General features: G+C 32.8%; 2 protein-coding genes across 2 annotated transcripts in view; both read right to left on the bottom strand.

The window, feature by feature from the left end:
• Positions 1-23,937, bottom strand: part of LOC143245256 (GTPase-activating Rap/Ran-GAP domain-like protein 3) — a 661,441-nt gene that overhangs the window by 364,172 nt on the left and 273,332 nt on the right. The window lies entirely within an intron of this gene.
• The window catches only part of LOC143236983 (uncharacterized), a 34,962-nt gene continuing 29,560 nt past the window's right edge, over positions 18,536-23,937 (bottom strand). Inside the window, 3 exon segments of the mRNA XM_076475740.1 lie at positions 18,536-19,030; positions 19,662-19,821; positions 21,136-21,280. Coding sequence (XP_076331855.1) covers positions 18,873-19,030; positions 19,662-19,821; positions 21,136-21,280 — 463 coding nt within the window. The 3' untranslated portion in view covers positions 18,536-18,872.

The raw sequence follows: 23,937 nt of genomic DNA, 5'->3' as shown, positions 1-23,937 counted from the left end.
ATGTGCCTTTGAATAATATGATTTTAATTATGTATTTATTATTATTATCTTTAATAAAACATGTAACCAAATGATAGATACATAAGGTCTGAGCCTATTTAAACAGATAAACATGTTAGTCAACACAAAAAAGCACTTTATTGGTATGAACCTTTACAACTACAAACATACCTTAACCAGCAGTTCACATAAATTAATATACGACTCAAGTATTAGTATTTTCTATCCACTTTCCTATGGTGTATATCAACGTATTTTTCTCACATTTAATTTCACAATTTATTATACTTTGAGGACATATTCTAACTGACTATATTGAACCTCTTATTTCTCTTTAATGTTTTATAAGCTTCGTGTTCTCAAATATCTATAAGACTGTAAACATTATATACTTCTATTTACTATTATCTGTAGCTTCATATAAGTAAAAAACGTTTTATGTGCCCAGCGTGTTCAAACATCAAACAGTAAGATATGGGTATTTCAACACGCTGGGCACATTTCTTCTAGAATTCTACAGACAAATTAAACAAACAAGAAACATTCTTCTAAGTATATATGATACGAATCAATTTCCATTAGTTCGAAGATACATAAAATCTGTAGATTTATTTTCAAGCGTATTACTTTATTGAATACAGCTGGTAAACAACAGTCGCGTAGCTGAAGAAACTGCTGCCTAAACTTAAGAGAAACGGTTTTCCCAGAGTGTAGAACCCCCAAGCTGTGAGGTTCATCTTTGTTCCCATAACCTGAATCATCAAAGACTTTAAGGTTATATCTAGTTTTGAGTTTTTTTTCTGCGTTAATATGATTCGAGAGTAAATTCACTCCCTTTAAACATTCATCAGCTTTCCTCGAGAGTTCCCGCCGAAATGGTGGCACATACTAACAAGACAAGCGGAAACGTGTTGAAAAGAACAGATAATATCAAAGAGAAAATGAAAACTGTTCCTTCTAGACGAAAAGTGATTCGAAACGTTATTTCTAATATACCGGTAATAAACAAATAGGCACACCAGATGAGGACTTGCAAAGAAAAGGTCTTCTCTAGCTGAGATACTGCTGAACTTAGTTTAAAGTGTTCTCGTAAAAAACGTTGTAACTGTAGACGCAATCTGTGGGGACAACACGGTGATTCACGTAAACGAAGAATGTTTCTTATCCACACATCTATCACATTGCACATTGCGTAACAGAGGGACGCATACAGTGATACACTTGTGATTAAGATACCCCAAGGAAAGAAAAAACACAGAAAGAAATCAATACAAACTACTAATTTCTTTAGAAACAGTAAACCATTTCCCAAATCAGTTTCAAAGTAAAAAAGCACAATTATGTACTTGTAAGTGGGCGATATAAGTGCAACTAACCACAAAATAACGATTACGGAACATAAATAGACAGTAAAAATTGTTGTTATTACTTGTATTGGTTTACGCCATGTTTTCTTTTCTTCTTTAGTAATGTTTTGGATATGCGGATGGATAACAGTTGATACTAAAGACACCAGTTCAAATATGTCAGATGATTTCATAACCATTACGATGGCAGTAAGTGTTGCTGCCAAAAAACTGATACCCATAGCTGCTACCCTCCAGAGTGACGAGTCATTTCCTTTGAACCAATGAAAGAACAAACACGCCCCAATACGTAGCAGGACCTGGACAATAATCAGTAACATTAATGACTTCCTTACATTTAACTTCGTAGATTTGATGCTCGAGCTGTGAGAAATAACTTCTGATGTTGGACGTTTAACTTGAAACCCAAAAACTCCTAGAAGTCTGTTAAAAGCCACAAAGTCGCAGTTTAAGTTTTCTTCAGGGGATTCACCATCTTTATAGTAGTTCTTCATCTTAAATACGGTCACTATTTATGTTCTTTGTTGAGAATTCTGGAAGCGTTAAGAGACCAGAGCTCCTTTGGAAAACAGTAGGACAATGTTTAACAACGTTCTGATAAAACTCACTCACGTCCAAATTCTTTATACGTTACGAAGTGCTGTTTATTGATTTAATCATTATGAAGTGTTCCTGCGCAAATCAACGATCAATTATGGTTTCAGAGATAATGAATGTATTATTACGTATGTATAGCAGTATTAACAGTAATGTTTTTATTTCGTATCATAGCCCTGCTAATTACAATGATATCGGTAACTCATTACTACAACGGTCCGAGTAAAAGTTTTAACTAATAATTTATGATGAATTATATTATTGCGTGCCCAATCTAATAATAATTGTTCATTAATAAATACACAAAACATATAATGATTTACTGGTTATAATGACATCATAACAGTTAGAACAGCCTGTTTTAGAGAGTAACAGTTTTTCTTTCGGTCAATCTATATATAACATTCCATGTTGTTTTTAACTAACATTAAGGAAACAGAACACCAACGTTTTCTACATCAGCAGTAACTTACTCGTAAAGTGTAAGAAACGTAAGTTAAAAACTTCTTTCTCAATTTCTTTAGTTTCATGACTTGTTACGTTTTCTTAATAATAAACCTGTATACAGAACTAACGTTTGAAGTCAATCACAATATAACAGAAATCGGATTTTCAATGTCTGCTTTTGGTAAGTACAACAGCAATGTTTGGAATGATCTTCGTATATTACATTCTTATTAGGGTTAATACAAATGTGGGTTTAATACAGCAATCCTTTTACTAACACTAACATAGAAGATCAAAACTTTAATAGTTTAGTCTACAACTAAGAAATCTAACTTTATAAGGGATTATAAATAGTAAATCTAGATAAGTATTTTAAAATATTAAGTCAAAACTTTAATAGTTTAGTCTATAACTAAGAAATCTAACTTTATAAGGAATTATAAATAGTAAATCTAGATAAGTATTTTAAAATATTAAGTCAAAACTTTTTTATTGGGTATTGAGATGAAACTAAAATAGCTATAACACTCTGAAGAAGGAACATAACCCAGGTCAAGTTAGTGCAAAGCTTCGGTTATTAGCATAACCTATGAATAGTTGTAATAATAATGACAAGTAATTAGAAAAATAAGTGTTGTATACTGATGAAAATACAAAAAAAACAACACAAAGACAAGGTTGGGTTAATTAACAAAACCATAAATAAAAAACCATTAAATAAACAATCATATCTTTCAAAAACAAACTTTCATTCACAACTAAGTGTTGAATTTCTTTTATTTGCGTGAATTTGGATTTGAATAAAATTATTTAAAATTAATAACTACCATTATAAGTCTTTCCACAGCTAATTCCCATAAGTTGTAACATTGACTCACTGGCTACTCATGTAGGTATTTTTGTATGGTTTCTTATATTCATCAGAATGCGATTTCTTTGACCCCGGTGGTATTTCTGCTGACTTACGACGCTAGAATGTAGGTATCGATACCCGTGGTGAGCACAGCACCGATAGCACTTTGGGTAGCTATGTGCTTGATTCCAAAAAACAGGATTCGGCATGGTCAATTGGGATGGTCATTCAACTCGTAATCTAAGGGTCGCCGGTACGAATCCCCGTCGCATCAAACATGTTCACCCTTTTAACCTTGGGGCGTTATAATGTGACGATAAATCACACTATTCGATGGTAAAGCAGTAGCTCAAGAGTTGGCGGTGGGTATTGATTACTAGCTACATTCCCTCTAGTCTTACACTGCTAAATTAGGGACGGCCAGCGCAGATAGCCCTCGAGTAGCTTTGCAGGAATTTAAAAAAACAAATAAACTGGTCATTTTCAGATCATAAATTTTCTTTTCCAAATTTTGTTTTATGAATTGTTTTACCTTTTTCCAATTATCTTTTTAAAACAATCAATATTAATGAATGACAGTCGCTATGAAGGCAGCAGTTTTAGTCTGATGTGATGAGTTGCCTTCATGTGTTAAACTCAGTTAAATTCTGTACTCTTTCTGCATACCCCAAGTTAAATTTCATCTTTTCAATGCGTAATCTATCGTAACAACATCAACTATTGGTCAGCTAGCCGTAATGGTGACGTAACAAAAACAATCACTTAAACATTTGACAGTCTCTATATTCACTGGTTCTATACCTTAGCGATGTTTATGGGCCAAACTAAACATTGTAATAACTATGAAAAACCACTGAAGAGCAGTAGTTGATATGTAACAGCAAAGTTTATTTACGAATTTTGCGTAAAGCTACACGACGGCTATCCGCGCTAGCGGTCCCTAATTTAGCAGCCTGAGACAAGAGGGAAGGCAGCTAGTCATCACCACCTACCGTTAACTCTTGGGCTACTGTTTAATTAACGAATAGTGGGATTGACCGTTACATTATAATGAACGCACGGCCGAAAAGGCGACCAGATTTGGTGTGACGGGGATTCAGTTAGAATGAAACGTCAGTTTCCGGTTTTCATAATTACAATGAAACGTTTCTTTTGGTATACGAGTGTGAAACGGGTTTGGCTAAATTTCGTAATTATGAACGATTCGAAAAGACTCTTGTATCAAATTTTGTTTACATTACAAGATGTGGTGAGCCCTGTTCCGATCACGTATAATAATTAAAGCTTACATTTCCCGTTTTAAAACCGTACAGACTTTTGAAGAAATAAATCATTTCATTTAAAATGTATTCATAGCCAAGTCCCCGAGCATAATTAGATGTTAATTTTGGCATGAACTTAATAATAAATAAATAAATCGATCAGCTAATGTCTTGGAAAATTGCGTTCAGTGTCATATTTGTGAGATCACAACAAATTGACGCTCTGTTTTACAATGTTGCTAACACAAGCACCATAAAATATACAGGTTTATTAAATACTGTATGTTTTATAAATGTAGATATATACAGAAACCTGTGGAATTCACAGGTAAGTTAACTGAACTACTTTGCGTATTTGCATGACGACACGACTTGAGGAAAGATAGTCACGCCATGTTTTAGTTGGAAGAGTTTGTTATGACACAAGACAGATGGAATAAACATGATTTTGCTGAGACCGATAAACCAATACAACATTACCTCTTACGTGATATCCACGACGAAGCATTCAAGTAACTCTCTCCGAAAGATAATTAAAAGATTTCTATGAAGAACCCAAACTACATAAAAGTATTATAAAACAGTAACTATCATTTGTCTCGTTTTATCTTCAAAATAATATTCTCTGTTGTCTGCCAGAACACAGTTGATCCAATAAATAAACACGAATAGACAAAACAACATCAGAAAAGTCAGAGAAAACCAACAAAATTTTCATCTTTAGCCTAAAGTTGAAAATGTGATGTGATATGTGGTAACATGAAAAGGGTGAATGTTCGGGTTGTAACAATGTAATGAAACAATGTATCCTTATAATAACGGGTTGCAGTCATGTAATAAAATATAATATCCTGATAATAAATGGTTGTATCCATGAAATTATACATAGTACTTTGATAGTAATGGGTTGTAGCTATGTAATTAAACAATGTGTCCTTATAATAATGGGTTGTAACCATGTAATAAAACACGAAAGCTTTATTACAAATAATTGTATCAGAGCTTACACCAAATAATCTCACGGAGCTATGAAACTTCTATTTCCTAGTTGAAAAGTTTCATATCTATGTATCTTGCTACGGTATGAATAATATATTTTCAAAGGCATATTAACAATATTAGTAAGAACATAAACAGATAATTACACATGAAAAATTAACGATCTGACAAAATAAAATTTACAAAAAATAAAAATAAGGCTTAAAAGAAATCATGTTTATTATCGTGTATAAACATTATGACGTCAAGCTACGATCTTGTAGAACGAAACAAAGATGGCGTTTCATAATCAGATATAAATGTTTGCATTACATTCACCAAGTGCTCTTCGTACTTTAAAGGTCTTACGTTTAATATATTTGTTATCAAAGTATAGATGTTATGTAACCAGATTTCACGAAAAACAAAGCTACAATTGTACATTACTTATTGAAGCTCGAAATTCCTAAATGTTATTTGCTCTGTGCTTGTAGCTGTGATTTGAAATCCGAGTGTGAACATTTAAAGTGATGTACTTCAAACTATTCATACACAAGAGGCAAAGATAAAATATTTGTGTTGGCTCCTGGCAAGAGAGTGGTGTTCAATATAAATCATTCGTCAAAAGAACTTACATCAAGGCACCCGCTGGGACACCGGTAAGTCTTTGGATTTACAACGCTAAAATCAGGGGTTCGATTCCTCTCGCTTGACACAGCAAATAGCTCCATGTGGCTTTGTTATAAAATACACACACACCTTTCCATTAAAATATTCAATTAAAAAAGTAGTAACACCGGAGTTCGAGATAGAAACAACCAATCAGATGGTGATTACTACTTTATCACAAGAACCTTCATCTACCACCACGTGCTCGCTACATTTCACAGTGTATCGCTTCCTATTCATATCTACTTTGACAGATAAATGTTCACGAAAGAGCTTGAAGAAAATTTTTGTCCCCGTCAGACTTTCTGGTTGAAAAATGACCCAAGTATTTTTTACAGTATCAATAGACTATTTAGAAAGTTACTTGTGAAAAATACAATGTATTTTGCAGTTTTAATGTAACATTAAAATGTTGGTTGTGAAAAATACAATATATTTAACACTTTACGTGTACCATTAAACTTTCACGAAATTTCAAATAGTCTTCCCCAAACTTTTAATATCACATATCTTTCATTTATTTACAAAATATGATACAAAGTATTTTATAGACAACAGTAAACATTTTGTTTTGTTACGTTACATCGTATTAATTGATAATATAAAGATTTTAGAATGTTATGTTGTTGAAAACTGAAGCTATTCGTCTGTCTACTTAAAACACAAATACTTTAGAAGCTATTTCGTTCATATATGTTTCATAAAGTAATTATATAAATAACATTCACTGTAAGAGATATATCTAAATCAAGACATCAAATATCAAATTATTGTTCTGATAAACTTTCTCAGAGATTATTTTTTAATTAAGCGCTGTTTGATAAGGTAAAAAATTTTATTGTTTATTGTTCCAGGACATTCGTTATTCAAACATTATGTTGCTTAGTAATCAAAGCACAATTTGATTCTATTTAATAACACTAATATTTTTATATAAAATAAAGGTCAAAAAGTAACAACACAGTATTAAGATTCGGTTTGTTTGTTTGTTTTGAATTTCGAGCAAAGCTACAAGAGGGCTGTCTTCGCTAGTCGTCCTTAATTTAGTAGTGTAAGATTAAAGGGAAGGCAGCTAGTTATCACCACCCATCGCTAACCACTCTTTTACCATCGAACAGTAAGATTGACCTTAACATTATAACACCACCAAGGTTGAAAGGGTAAACATGTTTGGTGTGACCGGGATTCGAATCCTCGACCTTTACATTACGAGTCGAACGCCTTAACACGTTTGTCCATGACGGGCCTACATGCATCTGTCTCCCGTTCAATATATGCGCACGCAGGCATAGCTCAAGATTCACTTTTGAAGTAACGAGAGAAGAGACGTGAATAAAGTTGAAGCCAGATTTTACTTCACAAGCAGGATATTCTATACTAAATTATTAAGAATTAATTATACTACTGTTCACATTTTAAAATGTGACGTAAATAATAAAAAAATGTGGATATATTGTATGTTATTGTTGAGTGTCTCTTGGCATGAATGAAATGTTCAACAATCACTTTTCGTTATGAACCAGCATTGTCAGGTGGTTAAGGAATTCAATTCGTAATCTGAGGGTTGCGGGTTTGAATCCCTATCACACCAAACACGCTCTCTCTTTCAGTGATGGAGGTGTAATAGTGTGGGGGTCAATTCCATTATTCGTTGGTAAAAAAAGTAGCCCAAGAATTAGTAGTGGGTGTTGATGACTAGCTGTCTTCCCTCTGGCCTAACTCTAGGAATTTAGGGACGGCTAGCACAGATAGCCCTCCTATAGCTTTGCATGAAACTCAAAAACAAACAAACAAAACAATTCCAGTTTACTTATCAGGTATGTTTTAGAAACATATATCAAAGAAAACTTGTAATAAGTTTTATAGCTGATGAATAATGATTCGTTGCGCATTGCTATAACTTGTTTCACCTACTTCACGGAAGCGATCCTTGCTCGACTTTATGTTTGATGACGTAAGCACTGATAACGTTAATCTTACTGCCTGAAATATCGTTAACAGCAAAGTGTATTTATGAATTTCGCGTAAACTTACTCGACGGATCTCTGCGCTAATCGTCCCTAATTTAGCCGTAAGGGTGTTATAATGTGACCGTCAATCCCACTATTCGTCGGTAAAAGAGAAGCCCAAGAGTTGGCGGTTGATGGTAATGACTAACTGCCTCTAGTCTTACACTGCTAAATTAGGGACGGCTAGCGCAGATAGCCCTCTTGTAGCTTTGCTCGAAATTCAAAACAAACCAAATCTTAATACTGTTTTGTTGTTTTTTTGGTCCTTTTTTGTTCTTTCTTTTATATAAAAATATTAGTGTTATTAAATAGAATCAAGTTGTGTTTATATAACTTAGTAACACAATGTTTCAATAACGAATGTCCTGGAACGATAAACAATAAAACCTTTTACCTTATCAAACAGCGCTTAATTAAAAAAGAATCTCTGAGAAAGTTTATCAGAACCATAATTTGATATGTGATGTCTTGATTTAGATATATCTCTTACAGTGAATGTTATTTATATAATTACTTTATGAAACATATATGAACGAAATAGCTTCTAAAGTATTTGTGTTTTAAGTAAACAGACGAATAGCTTCAGTTTTCAACAACATAACATTCTAAAATCTTTATATTATCAATAAATACAAAGTAATGTAACAAAACAAAATGCTTACTATTGTTTGTAAAATAGTTTGTATTATATTTTGTAAATAAATGAAAGATATGTGATATTGAAAGTTTGGGGAAGACTATTTGAAATTTGTGTGATGTGCTTGTTGCGCGTACTGACTTGATGAGAGCTGAAAGGATAGAGGAAATGACGTCATTCAATGTGACGGACATTCATGTATTGATGACGTCAATAAATCAACCAGAAACAGTAGTCTATATTAGTACAGTGAACCTCGCACACCTCACGTACTTAAACCAAAAGGTTTTAATAACTGATAGACTTTAAAACAGTTTCTACAAATATTTCAAAATGTGATCTCAGGGTAAGCTGTGTACTAGTGCTGCCATCTCATAGCGGATAAGTTACATATTATCAAACTTGATGTAGTTTAATGTTTGTTTGTTTGTTTGTTTTGGAATTTCGCACAAAGCTACTCGAGGGCTATCTGTGCTAGCCGTCCCTAATTTAGCAGTGTAAGACTAGAGGGAAGGCAGCTAGTCATCACCACCCACCGCCAACTCTTGGGCTACTCTTTTACCAACGAATAGTGGGATTGACCGTAACATTTATACACCCCCACGGCTGGGAGGGCGAGCATGTTTAGCGCGACGCGGGCGCGAACCCGCGACCCTCGGATTACGAGTCGCACGCCTTACGCGCTCGGCCATGCCGGGCCATAGTTTAATGAAGAAAGAAGTTTCTCCAACGACGGAAAAAAATGAAAAACACATCACTGTTACGAATTATAATTTAAAATAAACGTTAATTATGTGCATTCCTTTCCTTTATATAGACATCAAATAAAATTTAATGTTTTATTTTTAGTGATGGAAAACTCGTAATTTCCCAAGAAAAATGTTAGAAGATCTGAATAACGTCTTCCTGTAATCTATGTGACAGAAATAATATATATGGTAGTGCCATCTGTTGTGCTGAAACATAACAAGATCTTAATGTCAGAGAAGGTGAGTGAGGATTATAAAATATAGCGTATCTGTTTAATGGTACCACAAACAGAAATCCATAAAATATTCTTCACTTTGCTTATTCAAGTTTCACAAATTACAAAAAACTACTATGGTGTGTGCAAATTGTGCAATAACCATTTCTTTATAACAGAACACAAATTTAAATGAACGTACCCTTCTCACAACACCAACACAAGTTTCTCTTGGATTGTACGTGTGGTTTAACTATATCTTTATTGATGTAATTTTTAAATGCAGTGCTGAGAATTTAGAGTCCATCAAAACTATGATTCTGAAGGTTTTCAATACTTCTTTTAATATATAAAAACCTCACAGTTAATATCAGTAAAGTTTATGAAAATTTTAACAATTTACACTGAACAATTGTGATACATTAAATTCCATATGACTAATGAACACAATCCAAACAGTTTTACGTGTGCAGTATTGACCAGAAATAAAAATATATTTCAGAAAATGTTTACGTTTTTACGATTCTTTTTACATTGAAGTATGGATATTGTGATTATGCAACGTATCTTTTAGTGTTAGCAGTGTTCTATAACAATACTACTCTGTAGTGATATTGTTTACTCTATATGATACAATGAATAGAGAAAAGATACATCCAGTTTACACATAATATAATTATCTATATTTTTATTGAATGTGTTAGACTTATTAAGATAATTACAATGAACCTAGGGGGTCCTTTTTGGTGTAAATTAATATATATATAAACACAGAATTCTCCAAACTAATATATATACATCATTATTCACTGCTTCCATTAAATAAAGTGTTTTCTTATTTTTCTTACTCTAATTTTGTTTTTCGAATGAAAACATATTACTATAAATAGATATCCAAGGAATATTACAGTACTATTGATAGTTGCAAACTTAAATTATTACGTGTTTTTTTTCTGTGTTTTGCATTATTACATCAAATAAAGCCATTTCTAGCAATCGGAATAACTTTTAGGAATTTGCAAAATAAACATTTTTTTAGTACATTGTAAAAGTGTATAATTACAAAACCTTTCCCATCATTTTTATTCGTAAGACTAAAGTGAAGACAACTAGTCATCCCCACCCACCACCAACACTTAGGATACTCTTTTACCAACGAATTGTGAGGTCGACCATCATGAAATAACGTCCCAATAGTTGGTAAAAAAGAGCATCCTTGATGGTATTCGAAACCTCGATCTTCTAACTAGATGTCACGCGTTCTAACCCGTGACTCACTAATGTTTGTCAGTAGTAATGAAATAAGGATCTACATACCACGAATACCCTAAAATTAATTTCAAACGTATCAAACAAGAAATTAGTGCCTCACTCAGTAAAGATTTGTTTAAATGGAATAAAAAGACAATTTTAAAGTAACTAAATCTTCAAAACGTAATAACTAACTGAAACATCTAGTCAGTGAATGTATAAAACACTTTGCAATTAACCAAAATGAACATGTTACGTAAAGAACCAAATTAAATTCTGAAAACATTAAAACCTTTGATTAACCAGACTTACAGTCATGTTAAAACAGATGTCGAAAGTGCAATACACGATCACATTACAGTTTTATAAGATATTCGTAAGAATTCTGTTGAATGTTGTAACGTTATACTTAAATTAATTTGTATTTCCAAACCACATAGCTTACCACAAACTTTTATTGTTAAATCAACTAAGACTAGCGAATAATTACTCCTAAAAGGTAATGGTCCACTACAATTTAAAGAACATTTGAAATAACGCCGTATAATTGATAAAAAGGGAGCAGATATCATGTAATATCATCGGTAATTCTATTAAATAAAAACATATTTGGTGGATACGTGACGGTTTTTTTTCTTTTCACCTTCGACACGGAGTTGTTTTGTTTTTTCTCGGCTTCGATACAGGCTTGTACAAGCTCAATTTGTTTGAGGTTTAACTGGATTTTTAACTTATCTTTATCTCTCAATTGTGATTGAATAGTGGTAACATCACAGTTGTACCCTCAATGTTTTCTCAGACAATAAATTATTCACTATTTCTGTTATTACGATCACCTGTTGTTTGTATTAGTAGATGATATATATATATATATTCATTAATATTATTACAAACACCAGGTGTTTCTGTTAATACATGATGTACAAATATATGCATTATTATTATTCGAACCACCTGTTGTTTGTGGGAGGAGCCAAAGGGTGATCGTTTCGTGATTTTTCTGTTCTAAGATAATTGATCTTTGCACTTCTCTAATACTCAAGACCTGCACGTACTTGTTATAAATTTGTAGCTAACAGATTAGAGAGGAAGCAATAGTCAATAGCATTCACTGCCGTATCATGGGCTACTTTCTTATGATAAAACTGTGTTAGCTTTATATCACCCACCTACCGCTTTAAAACGTTGATCAGATTGAGTGTTTACTACTCTTAAATATTATATGTGTCCGTATCACTAAAATATGAAAACAAAAGCCAAGAATAGAACAATTCTGTCTTAAATGTTACGGAAGCTTGTCTGTAATTAGCTTATAAAGGTAACATACAAAATAACATTTAAATAAATCATTCTTTTACTCAGCTTACTTCTGAACTTCATAAGAGCTAACATCAATTAATGATGGGTATATTCTTTTGAAATTCGCGCAAAGCTTATATCTGCTAGCCGTCCCTAATTTAGCAATGTAACACTAGAGGGAATGCAGCTAGTCATCACTACTCACCGCCAACTATTGGACTACTATTTTACCAACTAATAATGAGATTGACCGTCACATTATAACGTCCCCACGTCTGAAAGAGCGGGCTTGTTTTGTGTGACGGGTCTTCGAACCCGTGGTTTCGTATATTTACCATTTATTTCTAAGACATTTCAGTAGTTTATGTGGTTTGTCGAATGTGCCTTTGAATAATATGATTTTAATTATGTATTTATTATTATTATCTTTAATAAAACATGTAACCAAATGATAGATACATAAGGTCTGAGCCTATTTAAACAGATAAACATGTTAGTCAACACAAAAAAGCACTTTATTGGTATGAACCTTTACAACGACAAACATACCTTAACCAGTAGTTCACATAAATTAATATACGACTCAAGTATTAGTATTTTCTATCCACTTTCCTATGGTGTATATCAACGTATTTTTCTCACATTTAATTTCACAATTTATCATACTTTGAGGACATATTCTAACTGACTATATTGAACCTCTTATTTCTCTTTAATGTTTTATAAGCTTCGTGTTCTCAAATATCTATAAGACTGTAAACATTATATACTTCTATTTACTATTATCTGTAGCTTCATATAAGTAAAACGTTTTATGTGCCCAGCGTGTTCAAACATCAAACAGTAAGATATGGGTATTTCAACACGCTGGGCACATTTCTTCTAGAATTCTACAGACAAATTAAACAAACAAGAAACATTCTTCTAAGCATATATGATACGAATCAATTTCCATTAGTTCGAAGATACATAAAATCTGTAGATTTATTTTCAAGCGTATTACTTTATTGAATACAGCTGGTAAACAACAGTCGCGTAGCTGAAGAAACTGCTGCCTAAACTTAAGAGAAACGGTTTTCCCAGAGTGTAGAACCCCCCAAGCTGTGAGGTTCATCTTTGTTCCCATAACCTGAATCATCAAAGACTTTAAGGTTATATCTAGTTTTGAGTTTTTTTTCTGCGTTAATATGATTCGAGAGTAAATTCACTCCCTTTAAACATTCATCAGCTTTCCTCGAGAGAGTTCCCGCCGAAATGGTGGCACATACTAACAAGACAAGCGGAAACGTGTTGAAAAGAACAGATAATATCAAAGAGAAAATGAAAACTGTTCCTTCTAGACGAAAAGTGATTCGAAACGTTATTTCTAATATACCGGTAATAAACAAATAGGCACACCAGATGAGGACTTGCAAAGAAAAGGTCTTCTCTAGCTGAGATACTGCTGAACTTAGTTTAAAGTGTTCTCGTAAAAAACGTTGTAACTGTAGACGCAATCTGTGGGGACAACACGGTGATTCACGTAAACGAAGAATATTTCTTATCCACACATCTATCACATTGCACATTGCGTAACAGAGGGACGCATACAGTGATACACTTGTGATTAAGATACCCCAAGGAAAGAAAAAACACAGAAAGAAATCAATACAAACTACTAATTTCTTTAGAAACAGTAAACCATTTCCCAAATCAGTTTCAAAGTAAAAAAGCACAATTATGTACTTGTAAGTGGGCGATATAAGTGCAACTAACCACAAAATAACGATTACGGAACATAAATAGACAGTAAAAATTGTTGTTATTACTTGTATTGGTTTACGCCATGTTTTCTTTTCTTCTTTAGTAATGTTTTGGATATGTGGATGGATAACAGTTGATACTAAAGACACCAGTTCAAATATGTCAGATGATTTCATAACCATTACGATGGCAGTAAGTGTTGCTGCCAAAAACTGATACCAAAGCTGCTACCCTCCAGAGTGACGAGTGATTTTCTTTGAACCAATGAAAGAACAAACACGCCCCAATACGTAGCAGGACCTGGACAATAATCAGTAACATTAATGACTTCCTTACATTTAACTTCGTAGATTTGATGCTCGAGCTGTGAGAAATGACTTCTGATGTTGGACGTTTAACTTGAAACCCAAAAACTCCTAGAAGTCTGTTAAAAGCCACAAAGTCGCAGTTTAAGTTTTCTTCAGGGGATTCACCATCTTTATAGTAGTTCTTCATCTTAAATACGGTCACTATTTATGTTCTTTGTTGAGAATTCTGGAAGCGTTAAGAGACCAGAGCTCCTTTGGAAAACAGTAGGACAATGTTTAACAACGTTCTGATAAAACTCACTCACGTCCAAATTCTTTATACGTTACGAAGTGCTGTTTATTGATTTAATCATTATGAAGTGTTCCTGCGCAAATCAACGATCAATTATGGTTTCAAAGATAATGAATGTATTATTACGTATGTATAGCAGTATTAACAGTAATGTTTTTATTTCGTATCATAGCACTGCTAATTACAATGATATCGGTAACTCATTACCACAAAGGTTTGAGTAAAAGTTTTAACTAATAATTTATGATGAATTATATTATTGCGTGCCCAATCTAATAAGAATTGTTCATTAATAAATACACAAAACATATAATGATTTACTGGTTATAATGACATCATAACAGTTTGAACAGCCTGTTTTAGAGAGTAACAGTTTTTCTTTCTGTCAATCTATATATAACATTCCATGTTGTTTTTAACTAACATTAAGGAAACAGAACACCAACGTTTTCTACATCAGCAGTAACTTACTCGTAAAGTGTAAGAAACGTAAGTTAAAAACTTCTTTCTCAATTTCTCTAGTTTCATGACTTGTTACGTTTTCTTAATAATAAACCTGTATACAAAACTAACGTTTGAAGTCAATCACAATATAACAGAAATCGGATTTTCAATGTCTGCTTTTGGTAAGTACAACAGCAGTGTTTGGAATGATCTTCGTATATTACATTCTTATTAGGGTTAATACAAATGTGGGTTTAATACAGGATTCCTTTTACTTACAGTAACATAGAAGATCAAAACTTCAATAGTTTAGTCTATAACTAAGAAATCTAACTTTATAAGGGATTATAAATAGTAAATCTAGATAAGTATTTTAAAATATTAAGCCAAAACTTTAATAGTTTAGTCTATAACTAAGAAATCTTGCTTTATAAGGGATTATAAATAGTAAATCTAGATAAGTATTTTAAAATATTAAGCGAAAACTTTAATAGTTTAGTCTATAACTAAGAAATCTAGCTTTATAAGGGATTATAAATAGCAAATATAGATAAGTATTTTAAAATATTAAGTCAAAACTTTAATAGTTTAGTATATAACTAAGAAATCTAACTTTATAAGGGTTATAAATAGTAAATCTAGATAAGTGTTTTAAAATATTAAGTCAAAACTTTAATAGTTTAGTCTATAACTAAGAAATCTAACTTTATAAGGGATTATAAATAGTAAATCTAGATAGGTATTTTAAAATATTAAGTCAAAACTTTAATAGTTTAGTCTATAACTAAGAAATCTAACTTTATAAGGGATTATAAATAGTAAATCTAGATAAGTATTTTAAAATATTAAGTCAAAACTTTAATAGTTTAGTCTATAACTAAGAAATCTAACTTTATAAGGGATTATAAATAGTAAATCTAGATAAGTATTTTAAAATATTAAGTCAAAACTTTTATAGTTTAGTCTATAACTAAGAAATCTAACTTTATAAGGGATTATAAATAGTAAATCTAGATAAGTATTTTAAAATATTAAGTCAAAACTTTAATAGTTTAGTCTATAACTAAGAAATCTAACTTTATAAGGGATTATAAATAGTAAATCTAGATAAGTATTTTAAAATATTAAGTCAAAACTTTTTTATTGGGTATTGAGATGAAACTAAAATAACTATAACAGTCTGAAGTAGGAACATAACCCAGGTCAAGTTAGTGCAAAGCTTCGGTTATTAGCATAACCTACAGATAGTTGTAATAATAATGACAAGTAATTAGAAAAATAAGTGTGTTATACTGATGAAAATACAAAAACAACAACACAAAGACAAGGTTGGGTTAATTAACAAAACCATAAATAAAAAAACCATTAAATAAACAATCATATCTTTCAAAAACAAACTTTCATTCACAACTAAGTGTTGAATTTCTTTCATTTGCGTGAATTTGGATTTGAATAAAATATTTAAAGTTAATAATTACTAATATAAGTCTTTCCACAGCTAATTCCCATAAGTTCTAACATTAACTCAGTGTCAATGTAGGTATCGATACCCGTGATGATCAGAGCACAGATAACACTTTGGGTCTAAGGGTCGCGGGTACGAATCCCCGTCGCATCAAACATGTTCACCATTTTAGTCTTGGGGGCGTTATAATGTGACGGTAAATCACACTATTCGATGGTAAAGGAGTAGCTCAAGAGTTAGCGGTGGGTATTGATGACTAGCTGCCTTCCCTCTAGTCTTACACTGCTAAATTAGGGACGGCCAGCGCATATAGACCTCGAGTAGCTTTACGGGAAATTAAAAAAAAGCCAAAAACAAATAAACTGGCTCTTCTCAGATCATAGATTTTCTTTTCCAAATTTTGTTTTATGAATTGTTTTACCTTTTTCCAATTATCTTTTTAAAACAATCAATATTAATGAATGACAGTCGCTATGAAGGCAGCAGTTTTAGCCTGATGTGATGAGTTGCCTTCATGTGTTAAACTCAGTGAAATTCTGTACTCTTTCTTCAAGTTAAATTGCAGCATCTCCATGTGTAATCTATCGTAACAACATCAACCGTTGGTCAGCTAGCCCTAATGGTGACGAGAACAATCATTGAAACATTTGACAGTCTCTCTACTCACCGGTTCTATACTTTAACAATGTTTTTTGGCCAAACTGAACATTTCATTAGCTGTCAAAAACTTCTGATAAGCAGTAGATAACATGTGGGGGGACATTTATTTCCCTGCCGATCCCTACATACAACCCACTATCGTACTAAGTGACAATGAAAATACGTAACGGTTGGTTATCTTTCTACAAGATATATATTGTAATCAGACACTGTATTCTATGTTTTAATTAATGTATGTTGCATATTTGCTGAATTAGCCAATATACACGTTATACGTCAATTTATCTCATATCTACCAAATGATATGATCAATACATATACCAACACGTAAACGTAATTACATTTTTCTAGTGGTATAAGTCCTTAGAGATACCGCTGTGCCATTGAGGGACAGTTAGTAACGAACTTTACCTTTAGCACTAACAATTGTATATACCGCTTTTAAAGTTGCAGTCTAAATAAATTTATGTTAAAACTGAAGACAAAAATTAAACATTTAAAATAAATAAAAGAAAAGGTTTGGTTTGAATTTCGCGCAAAAGATACAGGGCTATCTGCGTAAGCCGTCCCTAATTTAGCAGTGTAAGACCAAAGGAAAGGCACCTAGCCATCACCCACCTTCACCTCTTAGGCTACTTTTTTACCAAAAAATGGTGGGATCGACCGCCATATTATTACTACACCATGGCTGAAAGGGGAAGCATATTTGGTAAAACGGAGATTTGAACCTGCGATTCTCAAATTACGAGTCGAATGACTTCACCCACCTGGCCAAACCGGGTCAGATAAATATGTGAAAAATACTTGGAGATTATCATCCAAATGGACTATGGACTTTTTACATAACATTTACACTTATACTGAGCCCAACTTAGCCAGGTGGTTAAGGCACTCGATTTGTAATCCGAGGGTCACAGGTTCGAATTCCCCGTCCCACCGAACATGCTCGCCCTCCCAGCCGTGGGGGCGTTAAAATGTGACGGTCAATCCCACTATTCTTTGGTAAAGAGTAGCCCGAGTTGGCGGTGGGTGGTGATGACTAGCTGCCTTCCCTCTAGTCTTACACTGCTAAATTAGGGACAACTAGCACAGATAGCCCTCGAGTAGCTTTGTGCGAAATTCAAAAAACAAACAAACAAACAAATCTACTTTTCTCTCACGACTCATAAAAACCCAAGAGTAAAATGAAAAGATGCAGAACCAGTTAAAATTATTTTATTTAATCAAAGTATAGAAAAGATTAACAAATTATATTCATGATAGCACAAAATCCTAAAAGGGCAATAAAAACTGTCGTTTTACTTTTACTGCAAGTTGTCTTAACAGTGCATTAATAAAAACCTTTGTCTCTGCGAAATTTTCCCATTGTTTCTTTTGTTTTCTTAATATAAGAGGTAAAAAGAGTAGATGTGAATTGAAACACCGCCATTTTGCATAATGGAAATAAAACTTCGCTCACGTTTAATATTTATAGATTAAGAATTATTAAAGTACGTATCATTCAACATTACTTATGGTTCACGTGCGCCTCGTTCCGTACAAATAAAAACATGTCCACGTGCACTTATCCCATCCGACTGAAGTCAATATTAAATGATGTCATCCAAACAAAACAACACCACGTGCACTAAGAAAATCCCTTTTGGACACGTCTCTGGGAAACAAAATAAGTAACGGTACAGATGTAGATCACTACCAAGATGGCGCTAATGATACTGAGCACCATGACTGATTTTTGTGAACTACAATCCACAACAGGCATTGATTCTTGAATGTCATAGAAACCTATGTGAGTAAAAATAGATAAATATATACAAAGTTTTCTGTAACATAATAATAAGCGAAATATATGTATAAAATAATGTTATTTAAAAGTTTTAATAAAAGAATAATAAATGATAACTTATATATTGTCTGTGTACAACTTCTGTAGTCCCACTTACCTTGATTAGTTTAAACTACTATCGAAGGATTATGTCTGAATAAGTTGTTATTTATTCATCAGGTAATAACTACCAACTACACTGCCTTCAAGTATCCCTATAGTACAACTACATAACACACTGAATATATTTCACTTTCATGACTGAGGTAATAACTACCAACTACACTGCCTTCAAGTATCCCTATAGTACAACTACATAACACACTGAATATATTTCACTTTCATGACTGAGGTAATAACTACCAGCCATACTGCCTTCAAGTATCCCTACAGTACAACTACATAACACACTGAATATATTTCACTTTCATGACTGAGGTAATAACTACCAGCCATACTGCCTTCAAGTATCCCTATAGTACAACTACATAACACACTGAATATATTTCACTTTCATGACTGAGGTAATAACTACCAGCCATACTGCCTTCAAGTATCCCTGTAGTACAAAACTATTTACTGTTTACTTACTGTTTAATGCATCAGAAGAGAACTTTGGTTCTTTGTCTCCATAGTCCAAAACAAAAATTTCATGATTAACGATCGTTTCTTCAGAGATCTTATCGGGTTGCACTTCCCTTTTCCGACGTCCCCATGATGGGTATATTTCTCTCTGTTCGCCACAAGAAATCTAGAATAAAATTCAAATATGACTTACGAATTCTTCCCTGAATATAATAAATTTTAACGTAACGTGTTATCTCTGTGTCAAAGGTTGGAACAACGTTTACCGACAACCTGGTATCGTTCATTTTTAATCTATTCGCTGGAATATTATTGTAAGTGAACCTTCAAGTAGTGATTATGTTATCATGTTTTCTTCTGGTTCCTATCCAACATAATTTATTAGAATCATGAACAATTCGTCATACATTAAACCGTAGAGCATACGACGACGAGTGATTAGTGCTTTGTACTTGTAGTTGGATGGTTGTGAGTTCGAATCACTTCCGTCTCTAGTCTACGAACTCTTTACCACGCTATCTAAAGCTTCCGTCAGTCCACCCGGCTGAAGAATCATCAGCGTGCTACTTGCTGGAGGTTAACCCTAAAGAGGCTGTTATTTCACCTCCAGAGTTATTATTAGAACATTTTCATTCGCTTTTACCACATGAAATTGAAGTTAAGCACCGAACCTATGAACTCTCAAAACATCGAGAGGATTTAGCTTAGTTGAAACTTATTTAATGCCAATTTCTAGAACAAGTAACATAAAGTACAATATAAGGAAATTCAAAATGATTTACCACTAACACAGTATAACCTTTGACTTAATATGCGCATTGATTGTTGAGAATCCAAACAATTCAAGTTACACATTTTTTCTGTTAATAGTGTAAACCGTTTCAAACGTGAAATGACTTATAAAATCATTGTAAAGTTTACAAACCTGCAGGTAAGTTTGACTTTCGAACTCATTGTAAAACTTGAAGAATCCTATACAAATTTGACTTATTAGATATTTACTTACCAAACCACGTGTTAACTCATTTAATTTTTCTTTTTAAATTTTGGAACCTGTTTTCCAACAATGAAAATGATTAGTTTACCAACTTTCGTTTTTAAACGTTAATCAAGAATTTTGACATAAGGACCCAGCATGGCCAGGTGGTTAAGGCACACGACTTGTAATCTGAGGGTCGTGAGTTTGAATTCCCGTCACACCAAACATGCTTGCCCTTTCAGTCGGGGAATCATTATAATGTTACGGTCAATCCCACTATTCATTGATAAAAACGTAGACCAAGAGTTGGCGGTGAGCGGTGATGACTAGCTGCCTTTCCTGTGGTCTTACACTTCTAACTTAGATTCGGCTAGCGCAGATAGCCCTTGAGTAGCTTCACGCGAAATTCAAAAACAAACAAACAAATTTTGATATAGACTGCTGGTGTTTAACAACAAATCATGGACGTTAGATCCACGTTTAACAGATGTCATGGCTTACCGCGTCACATTTTCCGATACAGTATTTGACGTTACACTGAAAAATAACTCCATAAGATTCGGTGAAGCGAAAGGCTTCGTAATTACTCTCTAACCCTTGTCCAGCTTGGATAAACCTTGGGAAAATTGAACTGTCGACAGGACACCTACAGGTTAAAAATAATATATATATATAAGACAGAGTAGAGTAAATCACTTCTATGTAAACAGCAACATAAATTAAAATCCGTGTACTACGATATTAAGTGAATTAAATAACACTTTAAATTCCATATGGTGTTACAACAACACAGTTACATAATATTATAAAGTTTTATGCGACGTTAAAACAACACTAAAATAGCGATTTACGTTTCACAAACCATTATAACAAGTCTTCAATGGCCGATCATTTATTAAACTCAATTTAATGTTAGAAGAACACACCAGGAAACAGCGATTTAAAAATAAATTTAACGTTACAACAACACACCAGAAAACAGTGATTACAAACTTAATTTAACGTTACAACAACACACCAGGAAACGTCGATTACAAACTTAATTTAATGTTACAACAACACACCAAGAAACAGCGATTACAAACTTAATTTAATGTTACAACAACACACCAAGAAACAGTGATTAAAAACTTAATTTAACGTTACAACAACACACCAGGAAACAGCGATTACAAACTTAATTTAACGTTACAACAACACACCAGGAAACAGCGATTACAAACTTAATTTAACGTTACAAGAACACACCAAGAAACAGTGATTAAAAACTTAATTTAACGTTACAACAACAACCAGGAAACAGCGATTACAAACTTAATTTAACGTTACAACAACACACCAGAAAATAGCGATTACAAACTTAATTTAACGTTACAACAACACACCAGAAAATAGCGATTACAAACTTAATTTAAGGTTACAACAACAACCAGGAAAGAGCGATTTAAAAATAAATTTAACGTTATAACAACACACCAGGAAACAGCAATTACAAACTTAATTTAACGTTACAACAACACACCAGAAAATAGCGATTACAAACTTAATTTAATGTTACAACAACACACCAGGAAACAGCGATTACAAACTTAATTTAACGTTACAACAACACACCAGAAAACAATGATTAAAAACTTAATTTAACGTTACAACAACACACCAGGAAACGTCGATTACAAACTTAATTTAATGTTACAACAACACACCAAGAAACAGCGATTACAAACTTAATTTAATGTTACAACAACACACCAAGAAACAGTGATTAAAAACTTAATTTAACGTTACAACAACACACCAGGAAACAGCGATTACAAACTTAATTTAACGTTACAACAACACACCAGGAAACAGCGATTACAAACTTAATTTAACGTTACAAGAACACACCAAGAAACAGTGATTAAAAACTTAATTTAACGTTACAACAACAACCAGGAAACAGCGATTACAAACTTAATTTAACGTTACAACAACACAGCTTGGATAAACCTTGGGAAAATTGAACTGTCGACAGGACACCTACAGGTTAAAAATAATATATATATATAAGACAGAGTAGAGTAAATCACTTCTATGTAAACAGCAACATAAATTAAAATCCGTGTACTACGATATTAAGTGAATTAAATAACACTTTAAATTCCATATGGTGTTACAACAACACAGTTACATAATATTATAAAGTTTTATGCGACGTTAAAACAACACTAAAATAGCGATTTACGTTTCACAAACCATTATAACAAGTCTTCAATGGCCGATCATTTATTAAACTCAATTTAATGTTAGAAGAACACACCAGGAAACAGCGATTTAAAAATAAATTTAACGTTACAACAACACACCAGGAAACAGCGATTACAAACTTAATTTAACGTTACAACAACACACCAGGAAACAACGATTACAAACTTAATTTAACGTTACAACAACACACCAGAAAATAGCGATTACAAACTTAATTTAATGTTACAACAACACACCAGAAAATAGCGATTACAAACTTAATTTAATCTTACAACAACACACCAGGAAACAGCGATTACAAACTTAATTTAACGTTACAACAACACACCAGGAAACAGCGATTACAAACTTCATTTAACGTTACAACAACACACCAGAAAATAGCGATTACAAACTTAATTTAACGTTACAACAACACACCAGGAAACAGCGATTACAAACTTAATTTAACGTTACAACAACACACCAGGAAACAGCGATTACAAACTTCATTTAACGTTACAACAACACACCAGGAAACAGCGATTACAAACTTCATTTAACGTTACAACAACACACCAGAAAATAGCGATTACAAACTTAATTTAACGTTACAACAACACACCAAGAAACAGCGATTACAAACTTAATTTAACGTTACAACAACACACCAGGAAACAGCGATTACAAACTTCATTTAACGTTACAACAACACACCAAAAAACAGCGATTACAAACTTAATTTAACGTTACAACAACACACCAGAAAACAGTGATTACAAACTTAATTTAACGTTACAACAACACACCAGGAAACGTCGATTACAAACTTAATTTAATGTTACAACAACACACCAAGAAACAGCGATTACAAACTTAATTTAATGTTACAACAACACACCAAGAAACAGTGATTAAAAACTTAATTTAACGTTACAACAACACACCAGGAAACAGCGATTACAAACCTAAATTAACGTTACAACAACACACCAGGAAACAGCGATTACAAACTTAATTTAACGTTACAACAACACACCAGGAAACAGCGATTACAAACTTAATTTAACGTTA

This window comes from Tachypleus tridentatus, chromosome 2 (genome assembly GCF_004210375.1).
Source record: "Tachypleus tridentatus isolate NWPU-2018 chromosome 2, ASM421037v1, whole genome shotgun sequence".
In the NCBI taxonomy this organism is placed as follows: Eukaryota; Metazoa; Arthropoda; class Merostomata; order Xiphosura; family Limulidae; genus Tachypleus; species Tachypleus tridentatus.
The sequence above is the reverse complement of the archived record's forward strand: the minus strand, read 5'-3'. Positions and strand labels throughout refer to the sequence as shown.